Consider the following 22,070-nt stretch of genomic DNA (forward strand, 5'->3'; position numbering starts at 1 on the left):
ACACAAAAAGAGTAGAGTTATATTAGATACACTAGAAGTGGTCAAAAACCATGGAACTGTAATGAAATGCTGGTATGCATACTCCCTTCAACTCAAGGCTTAAATCTTTTGATAAGACTTTGTGACCTTGCCAGAGAGCACAAAGAAGTCGTGCAAAATAACTGGGCCTGGAGCAATCTACTTAAATTAATGGGTTAACTTTGAGAGGAAGTGAATGACTTCAGGCACTCTAGTGAAGTTTTCTTTCGGTGAAAAATCTCTCTAGGTAAATTTTCATGCAATAAGAAATAAAGTAATCTTGCAGTAAGTAGTAATCGAAATGAGGATGGCACCAAAATTATGAATTGGGATGGAAAGCTCTCATCTACTTTCACTGAAGTTTACACTTATCTATGTTTTGGTCCGCATAGACCCTAATTTTCCCCACTCTCAACTATAATGAGGGATCCCATGGAGAGGGTAACCAGGCCACCAGGAATCAGCCGGCAAAGTGAAAGATCTGTGGTTGCGTCCCAGGGCACTTAGCCTTAAAATATCTTCCCGGTTGTTGCTGCAAATGAGAATGTGTTGTCATTCCACCTGCCTTAAGAAAGTGGGGGAAAAGGTGAAATGGTGATGCAGAGTGGAGGCTATGGATGTCTACCTAGAACCAATGGGTAGTGGTGTCTGCAGTGTTGGCTGGTTTATTTCCCAAGTTCAGACTAGTAGTCACTTGGCAGTTCACTGTTCCTTTGAAGTACTAGTTCTGCTAAGTAAAAACAAATGCCACACATTCAGTGGACGTTCTGACTGGGTGTCTATAATTAGACATATGATTCTGAGTAATACTTGACCTGTGTAAAGTAACTCAACTAATAGAGACAGTGGTTTACAAAACTAGATGCTATTAAAGGTTTTTCCTTAATCTACTATCAACAGTGTACATTTAAGAGTTCTAATGATGGACCTGTGGTGGTAGGTTCTTTCAAGAACTCTTTAAGTTTTTGGGTTACGTTCTATGACAAATAAAATGTTTCCCATTAAGTACTTAAAGGGGTCTGCCAAAGTTTCAATATAAAGGATCATGCAATAATCTTTTCTGTTTACTGTAACCACAAATTTCTCTTGAGTTATAAATTCAAATTGCTTTTACATAAAACGTAATTGAAAAATTTATGTTTACCCTAATATATTATAAATACAGTAGTTATTGCAGTTTTTATGGTCGATTTGGTACTATTATCATGATATTATATTTTTATTCTTAGTACAAAACTCCAAACTGATAACCCATAAATCTTGCATTCAGAAAAACGGGTTTTTCCTTTAATTGGTTTTGTAAGCATGTTTCACAACAAGACCTTTTTTGAAGCCGACATCTACAGTCATTAATGCTTTGCAACATTTTTTGCATCTTGTCCACATCACAGTGAGTTTTTCTTTAATATTTGAGCACTGCAGGAAAAATGTTTTGGCATTTCAAATCCAAACCTGATCATGCGCTGTGCACAGGGTCCACAGGGTATGGCATGGCATTTCAAAACGATTGGATAGCCTTCCTTTTTCAGGATCCCCTTTACCCTGTTCAAATCTCTCGCTTTACCACCACCAAAACACCCCCTCTACTATGCTTGACTTGTGGCGTCAAGCTCTCCTTCAGCATGTTTTCATTTGGTCTTTGATCATTTGCCAGACTACATAATTGGAGCTGGCCAAGAAGTGCTAATGTCTCTTACTGAGTGAGGGACTGAGTGACTGAATAAATGGCTGGCTGAGTACCCTTTGTTAAATAGCGTAGTGATTAGAGACGCGGACTGCCAAACAACAGGTCCCGTGTTCAAATCTCTTCACAATCAAAACAAACTATGCATTAAGATTTGTTCTGGATAGACAAAAACTTGGCTGGCTACAACCTTCAGTTGCTACATTATAGTAAGCCTAAAATAAAACTTTACGGTTGTTTTACGATTATTTCTGGTGGATCTTCGAAGTACGCATCCGTGCATGCTTTTTGGGGTAAAATAGGCTACATCACAAAAGAGTAGGTGTTTGCAGGATTCTCTCTGCTTTTCGCTTGACATGTTTTTCAGTTATCGTCACCTAAATTGATAGTCATTGTATCAATGTCATTCACGAATGAAAGAAAAATGTACGTTGTTGTGTTGTGAAATGAAATAGCTTTGCCAGTGTGAAGTTAATCTTCAGTCTTGCTAGCCATTGCTCGATTCTTATGACTATACCAAGTAGTAAGTTAGTAGATACTAGTAAGCCTTTTACTGGCTAATAAGCTGTTAAAACGGCCAGTGGAAAGCCATACCATTCATAGATAATATTTATGATGGAGGTAAATTTAATAAGAAACATTAGTCAGCTTAACACAATGCTTAATGGTGTCTAGCGAAATAAAAAATCTACACTGTATTTCTGATTTGATGTTATTTGAAAGAACAAAATAGGTTATTTTCTTTCAACAACAAGGACATTTCAAAGTGACCCCAACTTTTTGAACAGTAGTGTATGTACAGTATATTAACCAGAGGGTGGAGTAATGGTCAATTAGGAACAATGCGGATAGTGACAATTATAGGTATTTTAACAATGGAGAAGAAAATCCTTTTCATGAACATGATGTATTTCAGTGTGAAACATATCTTTCTAGATGACTCCCCAAAGTTCGATCTTGTTTGTTGTACATAGTTAAATAACAGATGTGCTTAGAGTTTGGAGCAATGGGCTTTATTAATGATCTGTTGTGTTTTTTGTACTACGAGTGGTATAATAACGACAGGTTGTGTGACTAGTACCAAACAACGAAACAAAATGGACTTAATGTGATTAGCAATATTCAGCCAAATGTCGACATTCTGCCCTAATTCAGACCCTTCTTTAAATCCTTGTGTCATTTTCTACTCCTATGGTTTTGTTCTTGAACCGATCCACAACAGCATTTATGTTTCTCATGAAGGTCCTGAGTAATCCTCCTCCCATGTGTCAGATAAGATATTTTTGAGTTACCCAGAGGTGCTAATTAAACAGACCTATGACATTTAATGTGTTTCTGTGCAGTGAATCATTACACTTCGTTCCATGACATCCCTTGATTAACTGTGATGTTTGCATATAGCTAAGTGTTCAAACTTGAGTAAGTGAATCATATTATTCAGCCCTGTGTATCTATGTCGGTTTACATAATGAGTGGTACAGGGTGTGTCCTGTTTATCCCCCTGTCTCGATTAGACATAAATCCTCAGGATCATCTGATTCTCACTGAGCTCATTTGGCATTTAGTCAAACCTCACCATTTAGACATGAGCAAACTACACCTGGCCCTAACCTGAAATGAACCCAAAATGGCTATAAGCAATTCAAATAGTGTTTCTAATATATTTTATTGTTATTAATTAGAAGGGAAGCATTCTGACAACGCAAAGTTACAATTTAATTAATAGATGTCCTTTCTGTGCAAACAAATGTCAAAAAAACCTGGATCAATTGTAGTCCACTTATAAAAAATGTATACAGGGTCATCCTTTTCCCTTCTGCAGATCTGACCACAACTAAAATTTTCTGCGGAGGCCAGAGGGAATACCAGGGCACATTATATTATACTGGTGTTTTCACAAAGGTCTTCAACCTCTTCATGAAGAAAATGTAGGTGAGAATGTTGTGCATCAACAACACCTCTGTTCAACACCATAACACCTTCTAAGCTGATCATTAAGCTCAGGACCCTGGGACTTAAGGTTAATGATTAAATTATGAATGTACATTTGCATGAACATTAATAATTAGCATAAATTTAACCAGAAACAGTAACTAACCATTCAAACTAGAGACACAAATGTAACTTGTTTTCACATATTTAGCCTATCCCAACTTCAAATCCTTAAAAAACATTAACTTTAACAATATACGTTTGTGAAAATGTATCATTATTAACCCACTAGTAGTAACTATGTAAATGGTTCAAGAAAGGAACACCAAACCAACTTCGTTTCATATTCCTAAGCTGTACCAATTTAAAAGTTTTGATGAAGTCTATCAACAATTACTTTTCATTTGTGTAAAAGGGCATTGGGGAGGACACCAAGGTCACAACTGTGACCCCAAAGTCTGATGCCCTTGATGCTTCTCGGAAACAGAGACTCAGGAGCCTGAGGGGCGCAGAGCCTGCCGGAGTACAGAATGCCCGCCCTCAATCACCCAAACAGACCCTGTGAAGCCGCCCCAGAGGTGATGCCCACTCCTGTCCTTTTTGGCTTTGATTTACTCTCCAGTTCCTCGTCTTATGTTGTCAATAAAACTGCACTCGGGGACCTGAACAAGTGCACTGTGTCCATTCCTTTTGTCTCTCTCCTTTAAAACACATTTGCGTATATTCACCTGCTAACAATTACTCTTTGGATTGAGACAGAGACACCAAACCAACTTTTAGAATATTTCACATGTTCAGGTTACCCCATGCACTTTAAAACTTTTAAAGCATTTTCAACTAATACAAGTTAACAAGCACAATAGTTACTTCTGAGAACATATCACATTTTGTTCATTTAAGTTAAATCATTCTACACTTAAAAGTTACATCTGACATACAGATTGGGCCGGACATATTTGACCATTTTTCAAATTTTGGCTGCTTCTGTCTTCATCACCAAACACTAGTGACCCACGCCATCACACTGCCTCCAGCATGTTTTACATGAACGATTTGCACCTTGTAATGAACCCTTTGTATTTGCTCTCATTAAGTATTCTCTTCATGTTAGACTGGGATAATGATATGCCTACCTCCTAGAGAGTGTTCTTCACTTGGCTGGTTATTTTGAAGGTTTTTCTTTATCATGGAAAGGATCCTACGATCATCCACCACTTGTCTTCTGTGGACATCCAGGCCTATTTGTGTTGCAGAGCTCACCAGTGTGTTATTTTATTCTCAGAATGTACCAAACTGTTGATTTAGCTTCTCCTAAAGTTCTTGCTATCTCTCTGATGGCATTTTCTTTTTTTGCAGCCTAAGGATGGTCTGTTTCACTTGCATTGAGAGCTCCTTTGGCCGCATGTTGTGGGTTCACAGCAACAGCTTCCAAATGCAAACGCCACATCTGGAATCAACTCCAGATCTTTTACCTGCTTAAATGATGAAGAAATAACTAATAGCACACACCTGTCCATAAAACTGCTTTTGAGTCAATTATCCAATTATTTTCGGTTCTTTGAAAAAGAGGTGGCTACACCTTAAAGATATGTAATCCCTAAACCCTTCCTCCAAAAGAAGTAGAATTTTGAATGGCAACAAAGCAATATTAAATGCATAGATATTTTTATTTAACTACATTAAATGTATGGAAATAAACACAATTTGAAAATGGACATGGACAAAATAAATAATTGCAATGAATAAATAAATTAAATAAGTTACAAAATATATCTTTTATATTGCCGTTTGACATCTCATAGTTCAAATTCATGTTCTGTTTTGCCTCAGAAGGCAATCCGAGTTCTTTGTTAGAATGAATATTAGGGTCTCCAGCACCTGTTTTCGGACCACTTCCCAGGCGCAGTAACTAAACTTCTGTGGAGCAAAATTAAACTTAAAACAACATAGGATACTAGTATTGTCTAACATGAGATATTATCAAAACAGCAATTAAAGCTTATACCTTTTCTTTTAGGGCTGCTTCAATGTTACCGAAGTATGTCTTCAGGGCCGCTGCTCTGACTGGATAATCGCTTGTTTCCACACTTTCCATCTTAAAATAAGAACGAGTTGGTTAAAATGAATCGGTTAACATGAATACAAATGTCTCTATACCACAAGCTGTGATGCTACATAGGCTTTTTAACCTGTAAGCATATCCACTTACACAGTTGCTATGGTCAATCTGAGTGTAGATTATGTTCTGAAAATTATCCAACTTCTGTTGGTCCCACTTGGTTGGCAAGTCCTCCGCTCCAAACAATAATTCGATGTTCTTCAATGTCTCATAAATTGCCTTAGCACCGCTGCCGCTCAACTAAAACGGAAAACAGGAATGATTTTTAATGTAACAAATGTGTGAAATCGTATTTTGTATTTCTATAGCTTTAAAAAAATACCTGTTAGGCTTCTACACTATAAAATCCGCACTTCCACTTACCGTTGGTGTGCTGGAAGTTGCGTAAGCGGGGGCTGGAAATGTAATATTTACTTTACCCTGCAGGCACTCCAAAGGGAAATGGCCTCCCTTAAAGAAATAAAAATGCTTGTCATTTTGAGCAATTCAGCTAATAAACATAATTAGATAATATATCTAAAGTCAAAAGAGATATTAATTAATATATGCGAACCATGTCTCTCAGCAGGTCTTTTGCGCTTTCCATGAGGGTTTCCTGTATATGACAAGTCATGGGCATGGACCAAACATGCACAAAGCAGAGCAAGGCGCTCAACCAAATGATGGTGGTCGGAAGTGCCATTCTTAAGATTATTCGATTATCTGAAACCAAGGATGACTGTTAATAGAATATAATCGTGAACATTTTCATTTCTTAAAGCCTTAACTACTGATCCAATGTTTGTATTTCACTCACCCACAGCCAGTAGTGCCCAACTGAGTTGGATTGAGAATGAAGCTCGATTATCTGCAACAGAGGATCATTGCTAATGGGATGCAATCGTGAAATGTATTCGTTTGTTGAAGCATGTAGCAATTATCAAATGATATAACATTACTCAACCGCTGCCAGTAGCGCCCCGCTGATTCAGATCGAGAATTGTGTTTGTGGTCTGATCTCATATATGCACGTTAATTTAAAGGGTGAGGATTTGATGTTCAAAAATTGAAAGGAGGGTCACAAAAAGTTTCAGTTAAAAAAAGAATAACTGGGATACTTTCACTGAGTGGAAACATTCTCAATTTCCACTTAAATAGAGAGTAGGGCAAAGTTTAGTTGTTTAGTCTAACTGACAGTCCTAACAGATAAACATCCCACAACAAGTGGTAGGTAAAAGTGTTCCCCCAGATCGTCATCAATTGCTCACCCAACCCAAATCTTCCCACTGTCGTTATGTGATTTATTTCGGATGTGAGGGAAGGGATGTGCGCGAACGAGCCCATCTGCAGCCTCCCTCCAGTATTGAATAATACACTACGCACACGGACACACTTTGCGCACACTCACACATACACACGCTCCACACACAAACTCCTTGTTACACTACATGAAAACTTGGTGTATTCCAACGGCGCATAATAATTCTGACCAAATGCATTATTACTGTTATGCCTTACTTTCATGCCTTTTTTACATATCCACTGCGGCCCGTACTTAATCAAAGGTATATTGACCCAAATGACCCGCACACCTCCAATCTGATACTGTACAGTATCTCACCCCTAAGTCATTTCTTCAGTGTTGTCACATGAAAATATATAATTAAATGTTTACAAAAACCTGAGAGGTGTACTCCTGTGAGATACTGTATATATTTTCATAATAGCTATCGAAATGTAATTTGGTATATATTCCTTGTGTTAATAGCTTTTGTCTTCATTTTCTATTCTAACTGTTTTGTTGCTTATGAGACCACATTGTTTGTTGACAACTGCTGTTCATGAAGCTTGTGAATACAAGTTGATTTAAAATGAATAGAGCTAGTGTTTGCTGTTCAGATTGTTCATGGCTCATTTGATTGACGTATAGTCAACCTATCAACAAGTCTTTAATTTGAATCAGGTGCGTGAGTGCAAGGCCAAAAACAAAAACTGCGCAACCCTTTGGGTCCACAGGACCAGGATTGGGACAGCATAATTGTTTAAGCTAGAGCAACCAAGCCAATGTTTAGCCAATGTCAAATCCCAACTCCAGAGGCGTCCCTAGGATCGCAATACATCCAGGGCTTAGCCCACCTACCCGCCCCGCCCGGGACAGAAAGTACAGAGTTTTGAATGTACATGCGATGTACCCGACGTACACGCGAGCGTCATACACGTCTATATTGTCATAATGCGCGATCGGAATTATAGATGAATAGATCAGGGGCTATTATTATAAAAAAAATTGGGTCAGTTTGAGATCCGGGGCTATTCATAAATGACGCCACGGCTCAAATCCACAATAAATAGCGTAAATTAACCATCTAACTGTGACTTCAAAGATAGAAATAGAGATACCAAATCAACGTTGTTTCAAATGTTTTAACTATCCACACAAAACAATGTTAATTGACAACGTCTATATCAATTTGTATAAATGTACATGTTCTTCGTAATCCACTTCCATTAACAGTTACATTGTTTAAGCTAGAGATACAAAATAACCGATTTGTTTTACATGTTTAAGCTATCTCAAATTCCTATAAAACATTTATCGTGAATAACTACCAATTTGCAAATGTCCATATTTTGCATTAATTCATACACTAAGGGGATTTATCCTTCAAGCTCGAGACAACTTCCTTTAACAGGTTAAGACTCACGAAGAACAAAAATAATTTATTATTTTGAAGCTGTATAAAGACGGGTGAAAATTAAAGGAAACTCTTCAATAAAATGGTGCAGGAACATAACGAGTGCAGGTACGTCCATACAGGTGTGCTGCATAATTAAACAGTGATCATCCTATCACGCTCTGTGGCATGTAAAAAATATGCTGCGCAGGCCCAGTCTGACCTCGATTTTGGATAGGTTTACTTACTGAGTGTTTAGTTCTCATCTATGTTGTGTTAAATTTTGTTGGAATTCAACACACCCCACTTTTTTTACATTATTTGATTAAATAAGTATAAACACAATTAAACAAACATTTCGACAGCGTTCTTCTGAGGCATCGCTAGAATCACAATACATTCGGGGCTTATCCGAAATATTTTTTTGAAGGACGGTTGTTCCCGAGACATCCATCCAGTTGTTCCCGAGACTCGTATAATCTATGCCAGGGCTCATTGAAGCTGTTCCGACGGCTCGTTGTCGCCCAGCACCTCACTGACACACTTTGTGTTGGTTTCTCCTTTATATTGTCAACCGTCTGTACATTTGGGCAATTGTGCTTTATGGGGTAGAAACATTAGGGAAATATGAGAGATGAGAGTTTTTGTTGGAAAAGCAGTGAGTCGATTTTGAAACCGTGCTGTGGTGGTTAAATAGGCCAGCTCCAAGGAACACAGGAGCACTCTGCGATATAAAAAAATATGTAAGCATTTTTGTGGGCCAACAATCCCGACTGTTCAATGTCCAGTATTCTGAGACGTATTCATTGTAATTCATATTAAACCAACGGCGTAGGTTAGTATTGTCAATGGATCCCAGGATGTTCACTCTTTTCCAGGGGGGTCACATTGACCTATCTGTAATATTAGTCATAACCCCCGTTCCACCCTGATCTACCACCTTGTCATTAATGTAATTATTTTCAAATACAAATGCAAAAAAAATCCGGACACAGTGAATAGTTGCAGGGGTACACACTTTAACATCTTAAACTAGGTTATACAAAGAAGCTATCGATTTTTATTTTCCCGTAGTCTTAATGGACGGTCTTTCGCTCTCCGCTGTCTAAAAATTCTAAATATATGTTCCTTTATCTGAAAGTGAATATTAGTGAATTCATACGAGTTTTATTCTTCCTATTTCATTGATAGACCATCGCAAATTAAAACGGGTATATTTTAGAGCCAACATTCATGGTAGGCTACTCTAACCGTTCTCTAGTTTTACTCCAGCGTTATAGACCATTTCTCAAGTAACTGTGCCCCCTTCCCTATATTCCAACTATTAAAATCATCACAAGGAGGGATGGAAATTGAAAAGGAAACTGAAAGGGGTAAGGCAACAGAATGCCGTTTTACTCATAACCCACTCTTTATAAGTCGCCCTGCTTGCGTTCTTTAGGTTTTTGATTGTGAAATGACGTTCTTACAGATTTCATAGATAACTGCAAGAAAAAACCGGCGAGCCGTTTTCTTTGATGAGACACGTGTGATGAAAATAAAGTCCCATAGAAACGTTCATAAACTGACAGATAATTCGCATAATGATTGAGCGCAATTAGCAATATTTAAAAGTAGACATTATTTTAATCACATATTTTAAATGGCAGTGAATAAAAAGCAATACACTCATTTTAAATAGGCCAACATCAGATATATACATAAAATAAATAGAATAAATACAATTATAAAATAAATGAATAAAATTTTCTAAAACATCAAGTGCAGAAGGACAAGTAGGTCTAGTTCTGTAAGTTCGTTTTCATGATCTGTTTGGCCAAAGAAGGCAATTGGAGTTCTTCGTCAGAATGAATATTAGGGTCTCCAGCACCTGTTTTCGGACCACTTCCCAGGCGCAGTAACTAAACTTCTGTGGAGCAAAATTCAACTTAAAACAACATAGGATACTAGTATTGTCTAACATGAGATATTATCAAATCAGCATTTAAGTCTATACCTTTTCTTTTAGGGCTGCTTCAATGTTACCGAAATATGTCTTCAGGGCCACTGCCCTGACTGGATAATCGCTTGTTTCCACACTTTCCATCTTAAAATAAGAACGAGTTGGTTAAAATGAATCGGTTAATATGAATACAAATGTCTCCATACCACAAGCTGTTATGCTACGTAGGTGTTTTAACCTGTAAGCATATCCACTTACACATTTGCTATGGTCAATCTGAGTGTGGATTATGTTCTGAAAATTATCCAACTTCTGTTGGTCCCACTTGGTTGGCAAGTCCTCCGCTCCAAACAATGAGTCGATGTTCTTCAATATCTCATAAATTGTCTTAGCACCACTGCCGCTCAACTAAAACGGAAAACAGTAATCATTGTTAATGTAACAAATGTGTTAAAGCGTATTTTTACTATCTATAGCTTTTAAAAATGATACATGTTACGTTTCTACACTATAAAATCCGCGTTTCCACTTACCGTTGGTGTGCTTGAGGTTGTTAAAGCGCGGGCTGGAAATGTAATATTTACTTTATCCTGCAGGCACTCCGAAGGGAAATGGCCTCCCTTAAAGAAATAAAAAAGCTTGTCATTTTGAGCTATACAGCTAATAAACATAATTAGTTAATATATCTAAAGTCAAAAGAGATATTAAATAATATAAGCGAACCATGTCTCTCAGCAGGTCTTTTGCGCTTTCCAGGAGGGTTCCCTGTATATGACAAGGCGTGGGCATGGACCAAACATGCGCAAAAAGGAGGAAGGTGCTCATCCCAGCCACAGTAGTCGGAAGTGCCATTCTTAAGATAGTATGATTATCTGAAACCAAGGATGACTGTTAATAAAATATAATCGTTAAAATTGCTTGAAGCCTTAACTACTGATCCAATTGTAGTATTTCTCTCACCCGCTGCCAATAGTGCCCAACTGATTCAGATTGAGAATATAGTTCGATTATCTGCAACAGAGGATCATTGTTAATGGGATGCAATCGTGAAATGTATTCGTTTGTTGGAGCGTGTAGCAATGATCAAATGAAATAACATCACTCACCCGCTGCCAGATGTGCCCAACTGGTTCAGATTGAGAATGTTGTTTGTGGCCTGATCCGCGTTATTTTAAAGAGTGAGTATTTGATGTTCAAAAAGTGAAAGGAGGCTCACAAAAAGTTTCTGATCGGAATGGAATAACAGGGAAACTTTCACTCAGTTGAAAATAAGAACGTTCGACACATTTTCTATTTCCACTGAAATAGAGAAGTAGTAGGCTAGTTGTTTTATCCAACTTACAGTCGTAACAGATAAATCCCTCAACCGCAAGGTAAAAGTGGTCCCCCAGATCTTTATCCACTGCTCACCCAACCCAAATCTTCCCACTGTCGTTATGTGATTTATTTCGGGTGTCAGGGAAGGGATGAGCACATCTGCAGCCTCCCTCCTCTATTGAATAATCAGGCGGTTCGAATGTTATCATGGGATGTAATGGGCGTTATCAGTGGTTATCAGCCTCATAGATTTAGTATTTAGATAATTTAGTATTGACAAAATTATCACAGTTTAAAGACTCTCATTTTAATGGTCTTACCTGTAGACTTAGCCTAACCCATTTTAATGGTCTTACCTGTAGCAGCGACTTGAATTCGTCTGGGATTGGATCTGGAGTCTTTTTGTGTATTTATCCGTGATTTACCATGCGAATGGATGATAACAGCCTTCTGAGCCTACCGGTAGGCGTAGCAGGCCCCTTCTGACCCATATATATGAGGCTGATTACCACTGATAACGCCCATTCAATCCAATGATAACATTCGAACCGCAATACGCGCACACACACTTTGGCCACATTGACATGTACACACGCTCCACACACAACACTTTTTTACACAGTATAAACACATGGTGTATTCCAAAGCTGAATAATAACACTGACCAAATGTGTAATTACTGTTAGTCATACACCTTTTTACCTTTCCACTGCGGCCCTTACTGAAAGGTATATTGACCCAAATGACCCGAACACCTCCTATCTGGTAACAGTACTACTAATTTGGACATTTTCACTTGGGGTGTACTAACTTTTCTTGCCAGCGGTTTAGACATTGACCGCTGTGTGTTGAATTATTTTAAGGGGACAGCAAATTTACACTGTTATACAAGCTGTACACTCACTACTTTACATTGTAGCAAAGTGTCATTTCTTAAGTGTTGTCACATGAAAAGATATAATCAAATATTTACAAAAATGTGAGGGGTGTACTCACTTCTGTGAGATACTGTATATATTTTCATGATAGCTCTCTTAATGTTATTGGGTATATCTTGCTTGTGTGAATAGCTTCTGTCTTCATTTTCTATTTTAACTGTTTTGCTGCTTGTGAGACCCCATTGTTTGTTGACAACTGCTGTTTATGAAGCATATGAATACAAGTTGATTTAAAATAAAGGGAGATAATGTTTTCTCTTCAGAATGTTTATGGTCAGTGGTTTTGGCCATTAAAGTACAGCACCAACCTATTTCTTAAGCATTCCGTTGTTAACTATATACAACGAGAGCCTTTACAGCCTTGTTAATTGATTAATTTTAAATATGCTAACTCTAACTCTTGGTAAATGGTAAGTTTGAAGATCACTCTAAAATCAGACGTCGCCGCTGCCTCAAGCTACTGTAGGATTGATGCATATTTTCGAAACATACAAAGTACATTGTGAAGTAGTCTACATTTACATTTATTTTGCTGTATCAGTCACCCATCAGTTTTGTCATTTGAACAATTATTTTGTAATAAAGAAGTAAAACTAGGCTACACTTCGGATAGCACCCTAAGAAATTGTCATCCGGATAGTGTGCTTTGTGCCTATTCTGGGAGTGGCTGATTTGCAACTCCAATCACCTCCCCCATAAACCATTAATTCAGAAACAGAAGCTGAAACGGAAAAGTTATCAAATGTGTCATAACAGAGTGTTTATTATATTTTCATAACAATTTATGAAACTGTGTTTTTCCAATACATTAACGTAGCCACTTTTAAAATATATATATTGTCATGGGGTTTGACCAACTGCTGTTTATCAAGCTTGTGAATACAAGTTGATTTAAAATGAATGGAGATAGTGTTTGCTCAAACTATCAACAAGTCTTTAATTTGAATCAGGTGCGTGAGTGCAAGGCCAAAAACAAAAACTGCGCAACCCTTTGGGTCCACAGGAACAGGATTGGAACAGCATAAATGTTTAAACTAGAGCAACCAAGCCAATGTTTAGACAATGTCAAATCCAGATGGGTCGCTAGATTCGCAATACATTCGGGGCTTAGCCCACCTACCCGCCCCGCCCGGGACAGAAAGTATAGGGTTTTTAATGTACATGCGATGTATCCGATGTACACTCTAACGGCATTTACGTCTAAATTAAAGAGGAATAGTTCAAGGGCTATATTATTATTATTATTTTTTTGTGGTCAATTTGAGATCCGGGGCTAAAGATCCGCGGATATAGCCCCCGGACGCTCAGGCCTAACAACGCCACTGCTCAAATCCACAATAAATAGCGTGAATTAACCATCTAACTGTGACTTCAAAGAGAAAAATAGAGATACCAAATCAACGTTGTTTCAAATGTTTTAACTATCCACACAAAACAACGTTAATTGTCAACGACTATATCAATTTGCATAAATGTACGTTTTTCGTCAACTAATCCACTTCCATTAACAGTTACATTGTTTAAGCTAGAGAAACAAAATAACCTATTTGTTTTACATGTTTAAGCTATCTCAAATTCCTATAAAACATTGATCGTGAATAACTACCAATTTGCAAATGTCCATATTTTGCATTAATTCATCCACTAAGGGGATTTATCCTTCAAGCTCGAGACAACATTATTAAACAGGTTAAGACTCACGAAGAACAAAAATAATATATTATTTTGAAGCTGTATATAGACGGGTGACAAATTAAAGGAAACTTCAATAAATGGGTGCAGGAACATAACGAATGCAGATACGTCCATACAGGTGTGCTGCATAATTAAACAGTGATCATCTTATCAGGCTCTGTGACGTATATGAATAAGCTGCGCAGGCCCAGTCTGACCTCGATTTTGGATAAAGATGGCAAGAGGAAATGATCTAATTGACTTTGAAAGTGGGTTAATTATTGGATCTCTTTCAGGATCACAATGCCCTCATCCACAAGGCACTAGGGGTCACAGAATAGTTTGATGACTATGAACATGTTATGAATGTAATTCTCTGACCTTGGTAGCTACCAGATCTCATCCAATTTGAACACCTATGGGATATTTAGGACCGACATTCATCGATTTAGCTGATAAGGTTTTCTCGGACTTTATCTGTAAACCAAACCGCAGTCAACCACCGTTGAAGAGAGTAAAATGTATTCGTGGTCTTAGAGAATACAGACAGCTTTTTCTGTCCTTCTTCGTTCTCACTCATTCTGAACTGCCCACAGAAATGCAGATATATGTTGTATGCACAGAGACACAACATCGTTTGTTTAAATAAGGGAATGACCTTCACCAAAGAGTGCAACGTATCAGTCCTCACGGTATATGGTTGGTCCATACCATATCCTCATGTCCCTTAAAGAGCTAAAAAAGGCTTAGGTTTACTTACTGACTTTTTAGTTCTCATCTACGTTGTGTTAAATTTAGTTGGAATTCAACACTACCCACTTTTTGTACATTACTTGATTAAATAAATAGTCTACACAGACAATTAAACAAACATTTTGACAGCGCTCTTCAGAGGCGTCGCTGGAATCACAATACATTCGGTGTTCCATCCATCCAGTTATTCCCGAGACTCGTATAATCTATGCCAGGGCTCATTGAAGCTGTTCCGACGGCTCGTTGTCGCCCAGCACCTTGCTGACACACTTTGTGTTGGTTTCTCCTTAATATTGTCAGCACATTTGGGTAATTGTGCTTTAAGGCGTAGAAACATTAGGGAAATATGAGAGTTGAGAGTTTTTGTTGGAAAAGCAGTGTGTCGATTTTGAAACCGTGCTTTGGTGGTTAAATGTAGCCCCCTTCCCTATATTCCAACTATTAAAATCATCAAAAGGAGGGATGGAAATTGAAAAGGAAACTGAAAGGGGTAAGGGAACAGAATGCCGTTTTATTGATAACCAAATCTTTATAAGTCGCCCTGCTTGCGTTTTTTAGGTTTTTGATTGTGGAATGACGTTCAACAATCACAATCCTTGCTGAGACGCGTGTGGTGAAAATAAAGTCACATCAAGACGTTCATAAACTGACAGATAAAATGCATAAGGATTGAGCGCAATTGTTAATATTTAAAAGTAGACATTATTTTAATGACTTTAAATTACAGTGAATAAAAGAACTATTTTAATCGGGCCAACATCAAATATGTACATACAATAAATAGAATAAATAAAATAAAATAATAAATACTTTACATTTCAGTTACAAATACCACATTATATTATAAAAAAATTGGCAAAAACATCAAGTGCAGAAGTTCAAGTAGGTCTAGTTCTGTAAGTTCGTTTTCATGGCATGTTTGGCCACAGAAGGCAATTGGAGTTCTTCTTCAGAATGAATATTAGGGTCTCCAGCACCTGTTTTCGGACCACTTCCCAGGCGCAGTAACTGAACTTCTGAGGAGCAAAATGAAACCTTTAAACAACGTAGGATACTAGCATGGTCCAACATGAGATATAATCAAAACAGCATTTACGTCTATACCTTTTCTTTGAGGGCTGCTTCGAGGTTTCCGAAGTATGTCTTCAGGGCCGCTGCCCTGACTGGATAATCGCTTGTTTCCACACTTTCCATCTTAAAATAAGAACGAGTTCGTTAAAATCAATCGGTTAATATGAATACACATGTCTCTATTCCACAAGCTGTTATGCTACATAGGCTTTTTAACATATAAACATATCCACTTACACATTTGCTATGGTCAATCTGAGTGTAGATTATGTTCTGAAAATTATCCAACTTCTTTTGGTCCCACTTGGTTGGCAAGTCCTCTGCTCCAAAAAATGAGTCAATGTTCTTCAATATCTCATAAATTGCCTTAGCGCCGCTGCCGCTCAACTAAAACGGAAAACAGTAATCATTGTTAATGTAACAACTGTGTTAAAGCGTATTTTTAATATCTATAGCTTTTAAAAATGATACATGTTACGTTTCTACACTATAAAATCCGCGTTTCCACTTACCGTTGGTGTGCTTGAGGTTGTTAAAGCGGGGGCTGGAAATGTAATATTTACTTTATCCTGCAGGCACTCCGAAGGGAAATAGCCTCCCTTAAAGAAATAAAAAAGCTTGTCATTTTGAGCTATTCAGCTAATAAACATAATTAGATAATATATCTAAAGTCAAAAGTGATATTAAATAATATAAGCGAACCATGTCTCTCAGTAGGTCTTTTGCGCTTTCCAGGAGGGTTCCCTGTATATGACAAGGCGTGGGCATGGACCAAACATGCGCAAAAAGGAGGAAGGCGCTCACCCAAGCCACAGTAGTCGGAATTGCCATTCTTAAGATAGTATGATTATCTGAAACCAAGGATGACTGTTAATAGAATACAATCGTGAAAATTGCTTGAAGCCTTAACTACTGATCCAATTGTAGTATTTCACTCACCCGCTGCCAATAGTGCCCAACTGATTCAGATTGAGAATATAGTTCGATTATCTGCAACAGAGGATCATTGTTAATGGGATGCATTCGTGAAATGTATTCGTTTGTTGAAGCGTGTAGCAATGATCAAATGAAATAACATCACTCACCCGCTGCCAGATGTACCCAACTGGTTCAGATTGAGAATGTTGTTTGTGGCCTGATCCCATGTCTGCGCGTTATTTTAAAGAGTGAGGATTTGATGTTCAAAAAGTGAAAGGAGGCTCACAAAAAGTTTCTGATCGGAATGGAATAACAGGGAAACTTTCACTCAGTTGAAACTAAGACCCGTCGACACATTTTCTATTTCCACTGAATTAGAGAAGTTGTAAGACAGAGTAGGCTAGTTGTTTTATCCAACTTACAGTCGTAACAGATAAATCCCTCAACCGCAAGGTCAAAGTGATCCCCCAGATCTTCATCCACTGCTCACCCAACCCAGATCTTCCCACTGTCGTTATGTGATTTATTTCGGGTGTCAGGGAAGGGATGTACGCAAACGAGCACATCTGCAGCCTCCCTCCTCTATTGAATAATCAGGCGATTCGAATGTTATCATGGGATTGAATGGGCGTTATCAGTGGTTATCAGCCTCATAGATATGGGTCAGAAGGGGCCTGCTAGCCTACTGGTAGGCTCAGAAGGCTGTTATCATCCATTTAATTAATTAATTTAGTATTTAGATAATTTAGTATTGACAAAATTATCACAGTTTAAAGGCTCTCATTTTAATGGTCTTACCTGTAGACTTACCCTAACCCTAACCCATTTTAATGGTCTTACCTATAGACTTACCCTAACCCTAACCTTAACCCATTTTAATGATCTTACCTGTACACTGTAACAGAATCCTGAGGTACAGATTGTAACACCTGTCTTTTTTTTCTCAAGTTTCTCATATAGAAAGTGTTTCTGTCAAAATGCATTGTATTTTTTATACTTAAACATTTAGCACTGTTCTGTAAAAAAAAGAAAAACAGGATTTAAAAAAAGCAAACATTTATTTTATTGGACTCAACTGTTCAGCGTTGTGATGTTAAAAGGGGAGAACTTACGGCACCATAAACCGGCCTCAGGATTTTCTATCCTATTCAATTGAATAGGACTTTAGGAGGAGTTTTGTGCATTGATTTTTATTCTCGTTATTACTACTCAGCATTCAGTGTTGCAGAATTCCAGAAGACTTTTGCTGGGCAGTCTTTTTTTTTTAAATTATTTTTGTACACTAAGACTAAAACTTTAAGCACAGACTCCCAGCATTTAGGGGACTGATATTGACCCAGTTCATTTTGTTGGACTGATGAGGTGATTGTCTCACCTGTTTCTTGCTCAGGCAGACACTTTTTATTCAACATAGACTGCATGTTTAATAAATGGTAAATGCCTTATTTTATGCAAACAGCAGTCTCAAGATTTAAAGTCTAATCAGTCCTTCATTTTGGACTGATTAGAGCTGATGGTCTCAAATGTTCTGTCCCCAGGAAGATTTTTTTTTCTTTATTACATGCATTTGAATTTTTTATGTGAACAATCCAAGGATTTATAGCATCTAATTTTGATTGAATGCTTGTGGTAAATGTTTGTTGGGTCGACTTCTCTCTGCTTAGGCAACTGTGTGATTTAGAATCTGGGCCCTATTTTACCACATTTAACAACTACAGATAATTTCACCAAGTATCTCTTTTAAGATAAATATTTTATTTACATTGACTTTCAGGCTAGTCTCATTCATGTACAAGTGTATATGAAGAAGGCTTTAATGGAGTTTTAATAAATGTTTTTGAATAGCTTAAGTTTATTCAGTGTGATCTTTTAGGAAACTGATGAATTTCCTATTAGTTGATATGCGGGACAAACCTTAGTCTGCTTAATTTGAAAGTATAAGTTCAATTGCTGCCTTAAAATAATTAGTACACCAAACTTGAAAAGACATTTGGTATGAATACAGTTAGTTGAAAGGGTGTAGAATTGTATGTTTGTTTAACAAGAGGAAACAATTTTCCTTGAATACACAATGTAAAATAGATGGTTGTTTTAACTCACAGTATCAAGTTCAAACAATAAATGATCATAAATTAAACATCTTCTCTAGCTTACCTTTGTGAGTTGAAATAGTATAGAATTGTATTTTTGCTTGACAAGAGGAAGCAAGTTTCCTTGAGTGGACAATGTATTATTGATAGTTGTTTTAACTCACAGTGTCAAGTTCAAATAATGAATGATAATTAATTAAACATGTTCTATTCTTTAACTTTGTGAGTTAAAACAACACTATTCTTAATGTTGGCTTTACTCAAATTTTTAAGGCAGCAATTGAACTTACATTTTTAAGTAGAATCACCGTGATAATTTTTACAGTGCACCCCTAAGTGAAAATGTCCAAATTGGTAGTACTAGTACCAGATCGAAAGTGTGGGTAATTTGGGTCAATATACCTTTAAGTACGGGCCGCAGTGGAATGGTAAAAAAGTGTAGGACTAACAGTAATTACGCATTTGGTCAGTGTTATAATGCAGCTTTGGAATACACCATGTGTTTATATTGTGTAAAAAGTAGTTGTGTGTGGAACGTGTGTACATGTGAGTGTGGCCAAAGAGTGTGTGTGCGTAGTGCATTATTTAATAGAGGAGGGAGGCTGCAGATGCGCTCGTTCGCGCACATCCCTTCCCTGACATCAGATATAAATCACATAACGACAGTGGGAAGATCTGGGTTGGGTGAGCAGTGGATGAAGATCTGGGGGACCACTTTTACCTTGCGGTTGAGGGATTTATCTGGATAAAACAACTACAATCTGTCTTACAATTCTCTATTTCAGTGGAAATAGAAAATGTGTCGACCAGTCTTAGTTTCAACTGAGTGAAAGTTTCCCTGTTATTCCTCTCTGATCAGAAACTTTTTATGAGCCTCCTTTCACTTTTTGAACATCAAATCCTCACTCTTTAAAATAACGCGCAGATTTGGGATCAGGCCACAAACAACATTCTCAATCTGAACCAGTTGGGCACATCTGGCAACGGGTGAGTGATGTTATTTCATTTGATCATTGCTACACGCTTCAACAAACGAATACATTTCACGAATGCATCCCATTAACAATGATCCTCTGTTGCAGATAATCGAACTATATTCTCAATCTGAATCAGTTGGGCACAATTGGCAGCGGGTGAGTGAAATACTACAATTGGATCAGTAGTTAAGGCTTGAAGAAATGAACAATTTTCACGATTATATTCTATTAACAGTCATCCTTGGTTTCAGATAATCATACTATCTTAAGAATGGCACTTCCGACTACTGTGGCTGGGATGAGCGCCTTCCTCCTTTTTGCGCATGTTTGGTCCATGCCCACGCCTTGTCAAATACAGGGAACCCTCCTGGAAACCGCCAAAGACCTGCTGAGAGACGTGGTTCGCTTATATTATTTAATATCACTTTTGACTTTAGATATATTATCTAATTATGTTTATTAGCTGAATAGCTCAAAATGACAAGCTTTTTTATTTCTTTAAGGGTGGTCATTTCCCTTCGGAGTGCCTGCAGGATAAAGTAAATATTACATTTCCAGCCTCCGCTTTGGCAACTTCAAGCACACCAACGGTAAGTGGAAACGCGGATTTTATAGTGTAGAAACGTAACATGTATCATTTTTAAAAGCTATAGATATTAAAAATACGCTATAACACATTTGTTACATTAAAAATAATTGCTGTTTTCCGTTTTAGTTGAGCGGCAGCGGTGCGAAGGCAGTTTATGAGATATTGAAGAACATCGACTCATTGTTTGGAGCGGAGGACTTGCCAACCAAGTGGGACCAACAGAAATTGGATAATTTTCAGAACATAATCTACACTCAGATTGACCATAGCAAATGTGTAAGTGGATATGCTTACAGGTTTAAAAGCCTACGTAGCATAACAGCTTGTGGTATGGAGACATTTGTATTCATATTAACCGATTGATTTTAACCAACTCGTTCTTATTTTAAGATGGAAAGTGTGGAAACAATAGATTATCCAGTCAGGGCAGCGGCCCTGAAGATATACTTCGGTAACATCGAAGCAGCCCTAAAAGAAAAGGTATAGACTTAAATGCTTTTTTGATTATATCTCATGTTGGACCATGCTATTATCCTGCGTTGTTTAAAGATTTCATTTTGGTCCACAGAAGTTCAGTTACTGCGCCTGGGAAGTGGTCCGAAAACAGGTGCTGGAGACCCTAATATTCATTCTGACCAAGAACTCCAATTACCTTCTGTGGCCAAACAGATCATGAAAACGAACTTACAGACCTAGACCTACTTGAACTTCTGCACTTGATGTTTTTGCCAATTTTACTGTAATATAATGTGGTATGTGTAACTGAAATTTAAAGTATTTATTTATTCTATTTATTTCATGTACATATTTGATGTTCACCTATTTAAAATGAGTGTAGCTATTGTTCTTTATTCACTGTCATTTAAAGTCATTAAAATAAATTGCTAATTGCGCTCAATCATTATGCGAATTATTTGTCAGTTCATGAACGTTTCGATGTGATTTTATTTTCACCACACGCGTCTCAGCAATGAAAACGGCTCACCGGTTTTTTCCTGCAGTAATCTATGAAATCTGTAAGAACGTCATTCCACAATCAAAAACCTAAAAAACGCAAGCAGGGCGACTTATAAAGAGTTGTTTATGAACAAAACGGCATTCTGTTCCCTTACCACTTTCAGTTTCCTTTTCAATTTCCATCCCTCCTTGTGATAATTTTTATAGATGGAATATAGGGAAGGGGGCACAATTACATGAGAAATGGTCTATAACCCTGGAGGAAAACTAGAGAACGGTTAGAGGAGCCTACCATAGCACGAATGTTGGCTCTAAAATATACCCTTTTGAATCTGCCATGGCCTTTCAATTTAATTGGCAAAAAAGAAGAAAACTCGTATGATTTCACTAGTATTCACTTTCAGATAAAGGAACACATATTTAGGATTTTTAGACAG

At 37.5% G+C, this 22,070-nt stretch overlaps 4 protein-coding genes across 4 annotated transcripts; 1 reads left to right on the plus strand and 3 right to left on the minus strand.

Annotated features, from left to right (window-relative positions):
- Positions 1-5,443: 5,443 nt before the first annotated feature.
- Positions 5,444-6,435, minus strand: LOC105023355 (interferon beta-like). The gene is made up of 5 exons (XM_029123794.2): positions 6,307-6,435; positions 6,117-6,203; positions 5,824-5,993; positions 5,640-5,721; positions 5,444-5,551 (listed from the first exon to the last, which is right to left on the minus strand). Exons 1-5 carry the CDS (start codon positions 6,433-6,435, stop codon positions 5,444-5,446), a joined length of 576 nt encoding a protein of 191 aa, XP_028979627.2.
- A 3,773-nt stretch (positions 6,436-10,208) lies between these two features.
- Positions 10,209-11,201, minus strand: LOC105023354 (interferon beta-like). The gene is made up of 5 exons (XM_029123810.2): positions 11,073-11,201; positions 10,883-10,969; positions 10,588-10,757; positions 10,404-10,485; positions 10,209-10,316 (listed from the first exon to the last, which is right to left on the minus strand). Exons 1-5 carry the CDS (start codon positions 11,199-11,201, stop codon positions 10,209-10,211), a joined length of 576 nt encoding a protein of 191 aa, XP_028979643.2.
- A 4,738-nt stretch (positions 11,202-15,939) lies between these two features.
- On the minus strand, positions 15,940-16,933 carry LOC114840178 (interferon beta-like). The gene is made up of 5 exons (XM_034295143.1): positions 16,805-16,933; positions 16,615-16,701; positions 16,328-16,489; positions 16,136-16,225; positions 15,940-16,047 (listed from the first exon to the last, which is right to left on the minus strand). Exons 1-5 carry the CDS (start codon positions 16,931-16,933, stop codon positions 15,940-15,942), a joined length of 576 nt encoding a protein of 191 aa, XP_034151034.1.
- Positions 16,934-20,358: 3,425 nt separating this feature from the next.
- On the plus strand, positions 20,359-21,352 carry LOC106024529 (interferon beta-like). Its single transcript, XM_013135919.3, has 5 exons — positions 20,359-20,487; positions 20,591-20,677; positions 20,803-20,972; positions 21,075-21,156; positions 21,245-21,352. The coding sequence occupies exons 1-5, from the start codon at positions 20,359-20,361 to the stop codon at positions 21,350-21,352; spliced, it is 576 nt and encodes a 191-aa protein (XP_012991373.3).
- Positions 21,353-22,070: the final 718 nt, after the last annotated feature.

The sequence above is a fragment of the Esox lucius genome, chromosome 11 (assembly GCF_011004845.1).
Source record: "Esox lucius isolate fEsoLuc1 chromosome 11, fEsoLuc1.pri, whole genome shotgun sequence".
In the NCBI taxonomy this organism is placed as follows: Eukaryota; Metazoa; Chordata; class Actinopteri; order Esociformes; family Esocidae; genus Esox; species Esox lucius.

What these genes read in the sequence shown, in the direction of transcription:
- LOC105023355 (XM_029123794.2), bottom strand. Translation starts at nt 6,435, where the DNA reads ATGGCACTTCCGACCACCATCATTTGGTTGAGCGCCTTGCTCTGCTTT. An exon ending in CAACTTCCAGCACACCAACG is followed by an intron (nt 5,994 to 6,116) that starts GTAAGTGGAAGT and finishes TTTCCGTTTTAG; the next exon opens with TTGAGCGGCAGCGGTGCTAA. An exon ending in AAGCAGCCCTAAAAGAAAAG is followed by an intron (nt 5,552 to 5,639) that starts GTATAAGCTTTA and finishes TTTGCTCCACAG; the next exon opens with AAGTTTAGTTACTGCGCCTG.
- LOC105023354 (XM_029123810.2), bottom strand. Translation starts at nt 11,201, where the DNA reads ATGGCACTTCCGACTACTGTGGCTGGGATGAGCACCTTCCTCCTTTTT. An exon ending in CAACCTCAAGCACACCAACG is followed by an intron (nt 10,758 to 10,882) that starts GTAAGTGGAAAC and finishes TTTCCGTTTTAG; the next exon opens with TTGAGCGGCAGTGGTGCTAA. An exon ending in AAGCAGCCCTAAAAGAAAAG is followed by an intron (nt 10,317 to 10,403) that starts GTATAGACTTAA and finishes TTTGCTCCACAG; the next exon opens with AAGTTTAGTTACTGCGCCTG.
- LOC114840178 (XM_034295143.1), bottom strand. Translation starts at nt 16,933, where the DNA reads ATGGCAATTCCGACTACTGTGGCTTGGGTGAGCGCCTTCCTCCTTTTT. An exon ending in AAGACCTACTGAGAGACATG is followed by an intron (nt 16,702 to 16,804) that starts GTTCGCTTATAT and finishes TATTTCTTTAAG; the next exon opens with GGAGGCTATTTCCCTTCGGA. An exon ending in AAGCAGCCCTCAAAGAAAAG is followed by an intron (nt 16,048 to 16,135) that starts GTATAGACGTAA and finishes TTTGCTCCTCAG; the next exon opens with AAGTTCAGTTACTGCGCCTG.
- LOC106024529 (XM_013135919.3), top strand. Translation starts at nt 20,359, where the DNA reads ATGGCACTTCCGACTACTGTGGCTGGGATGAGCGCCTTCCTCCTTTTT. An exon ending in CAACTTCAAGCACACCAACG is followed by an intron (nt 20,678 to 20,802) that starts GTAAGTGGAAAC and finishes TTTCCGTTTTAG; the next exon opens with TTGAGCGGCAGCGGTGCGAA. An exon ending in GTAAGTGGATATGCTTACAG is followed by an intron (nt 20,973 to 21,074) that starts GTTTAAAAGCCT and finishes TAAGATGGAAAG; the next exon opens with TGTGGAAACAATAGATTATC.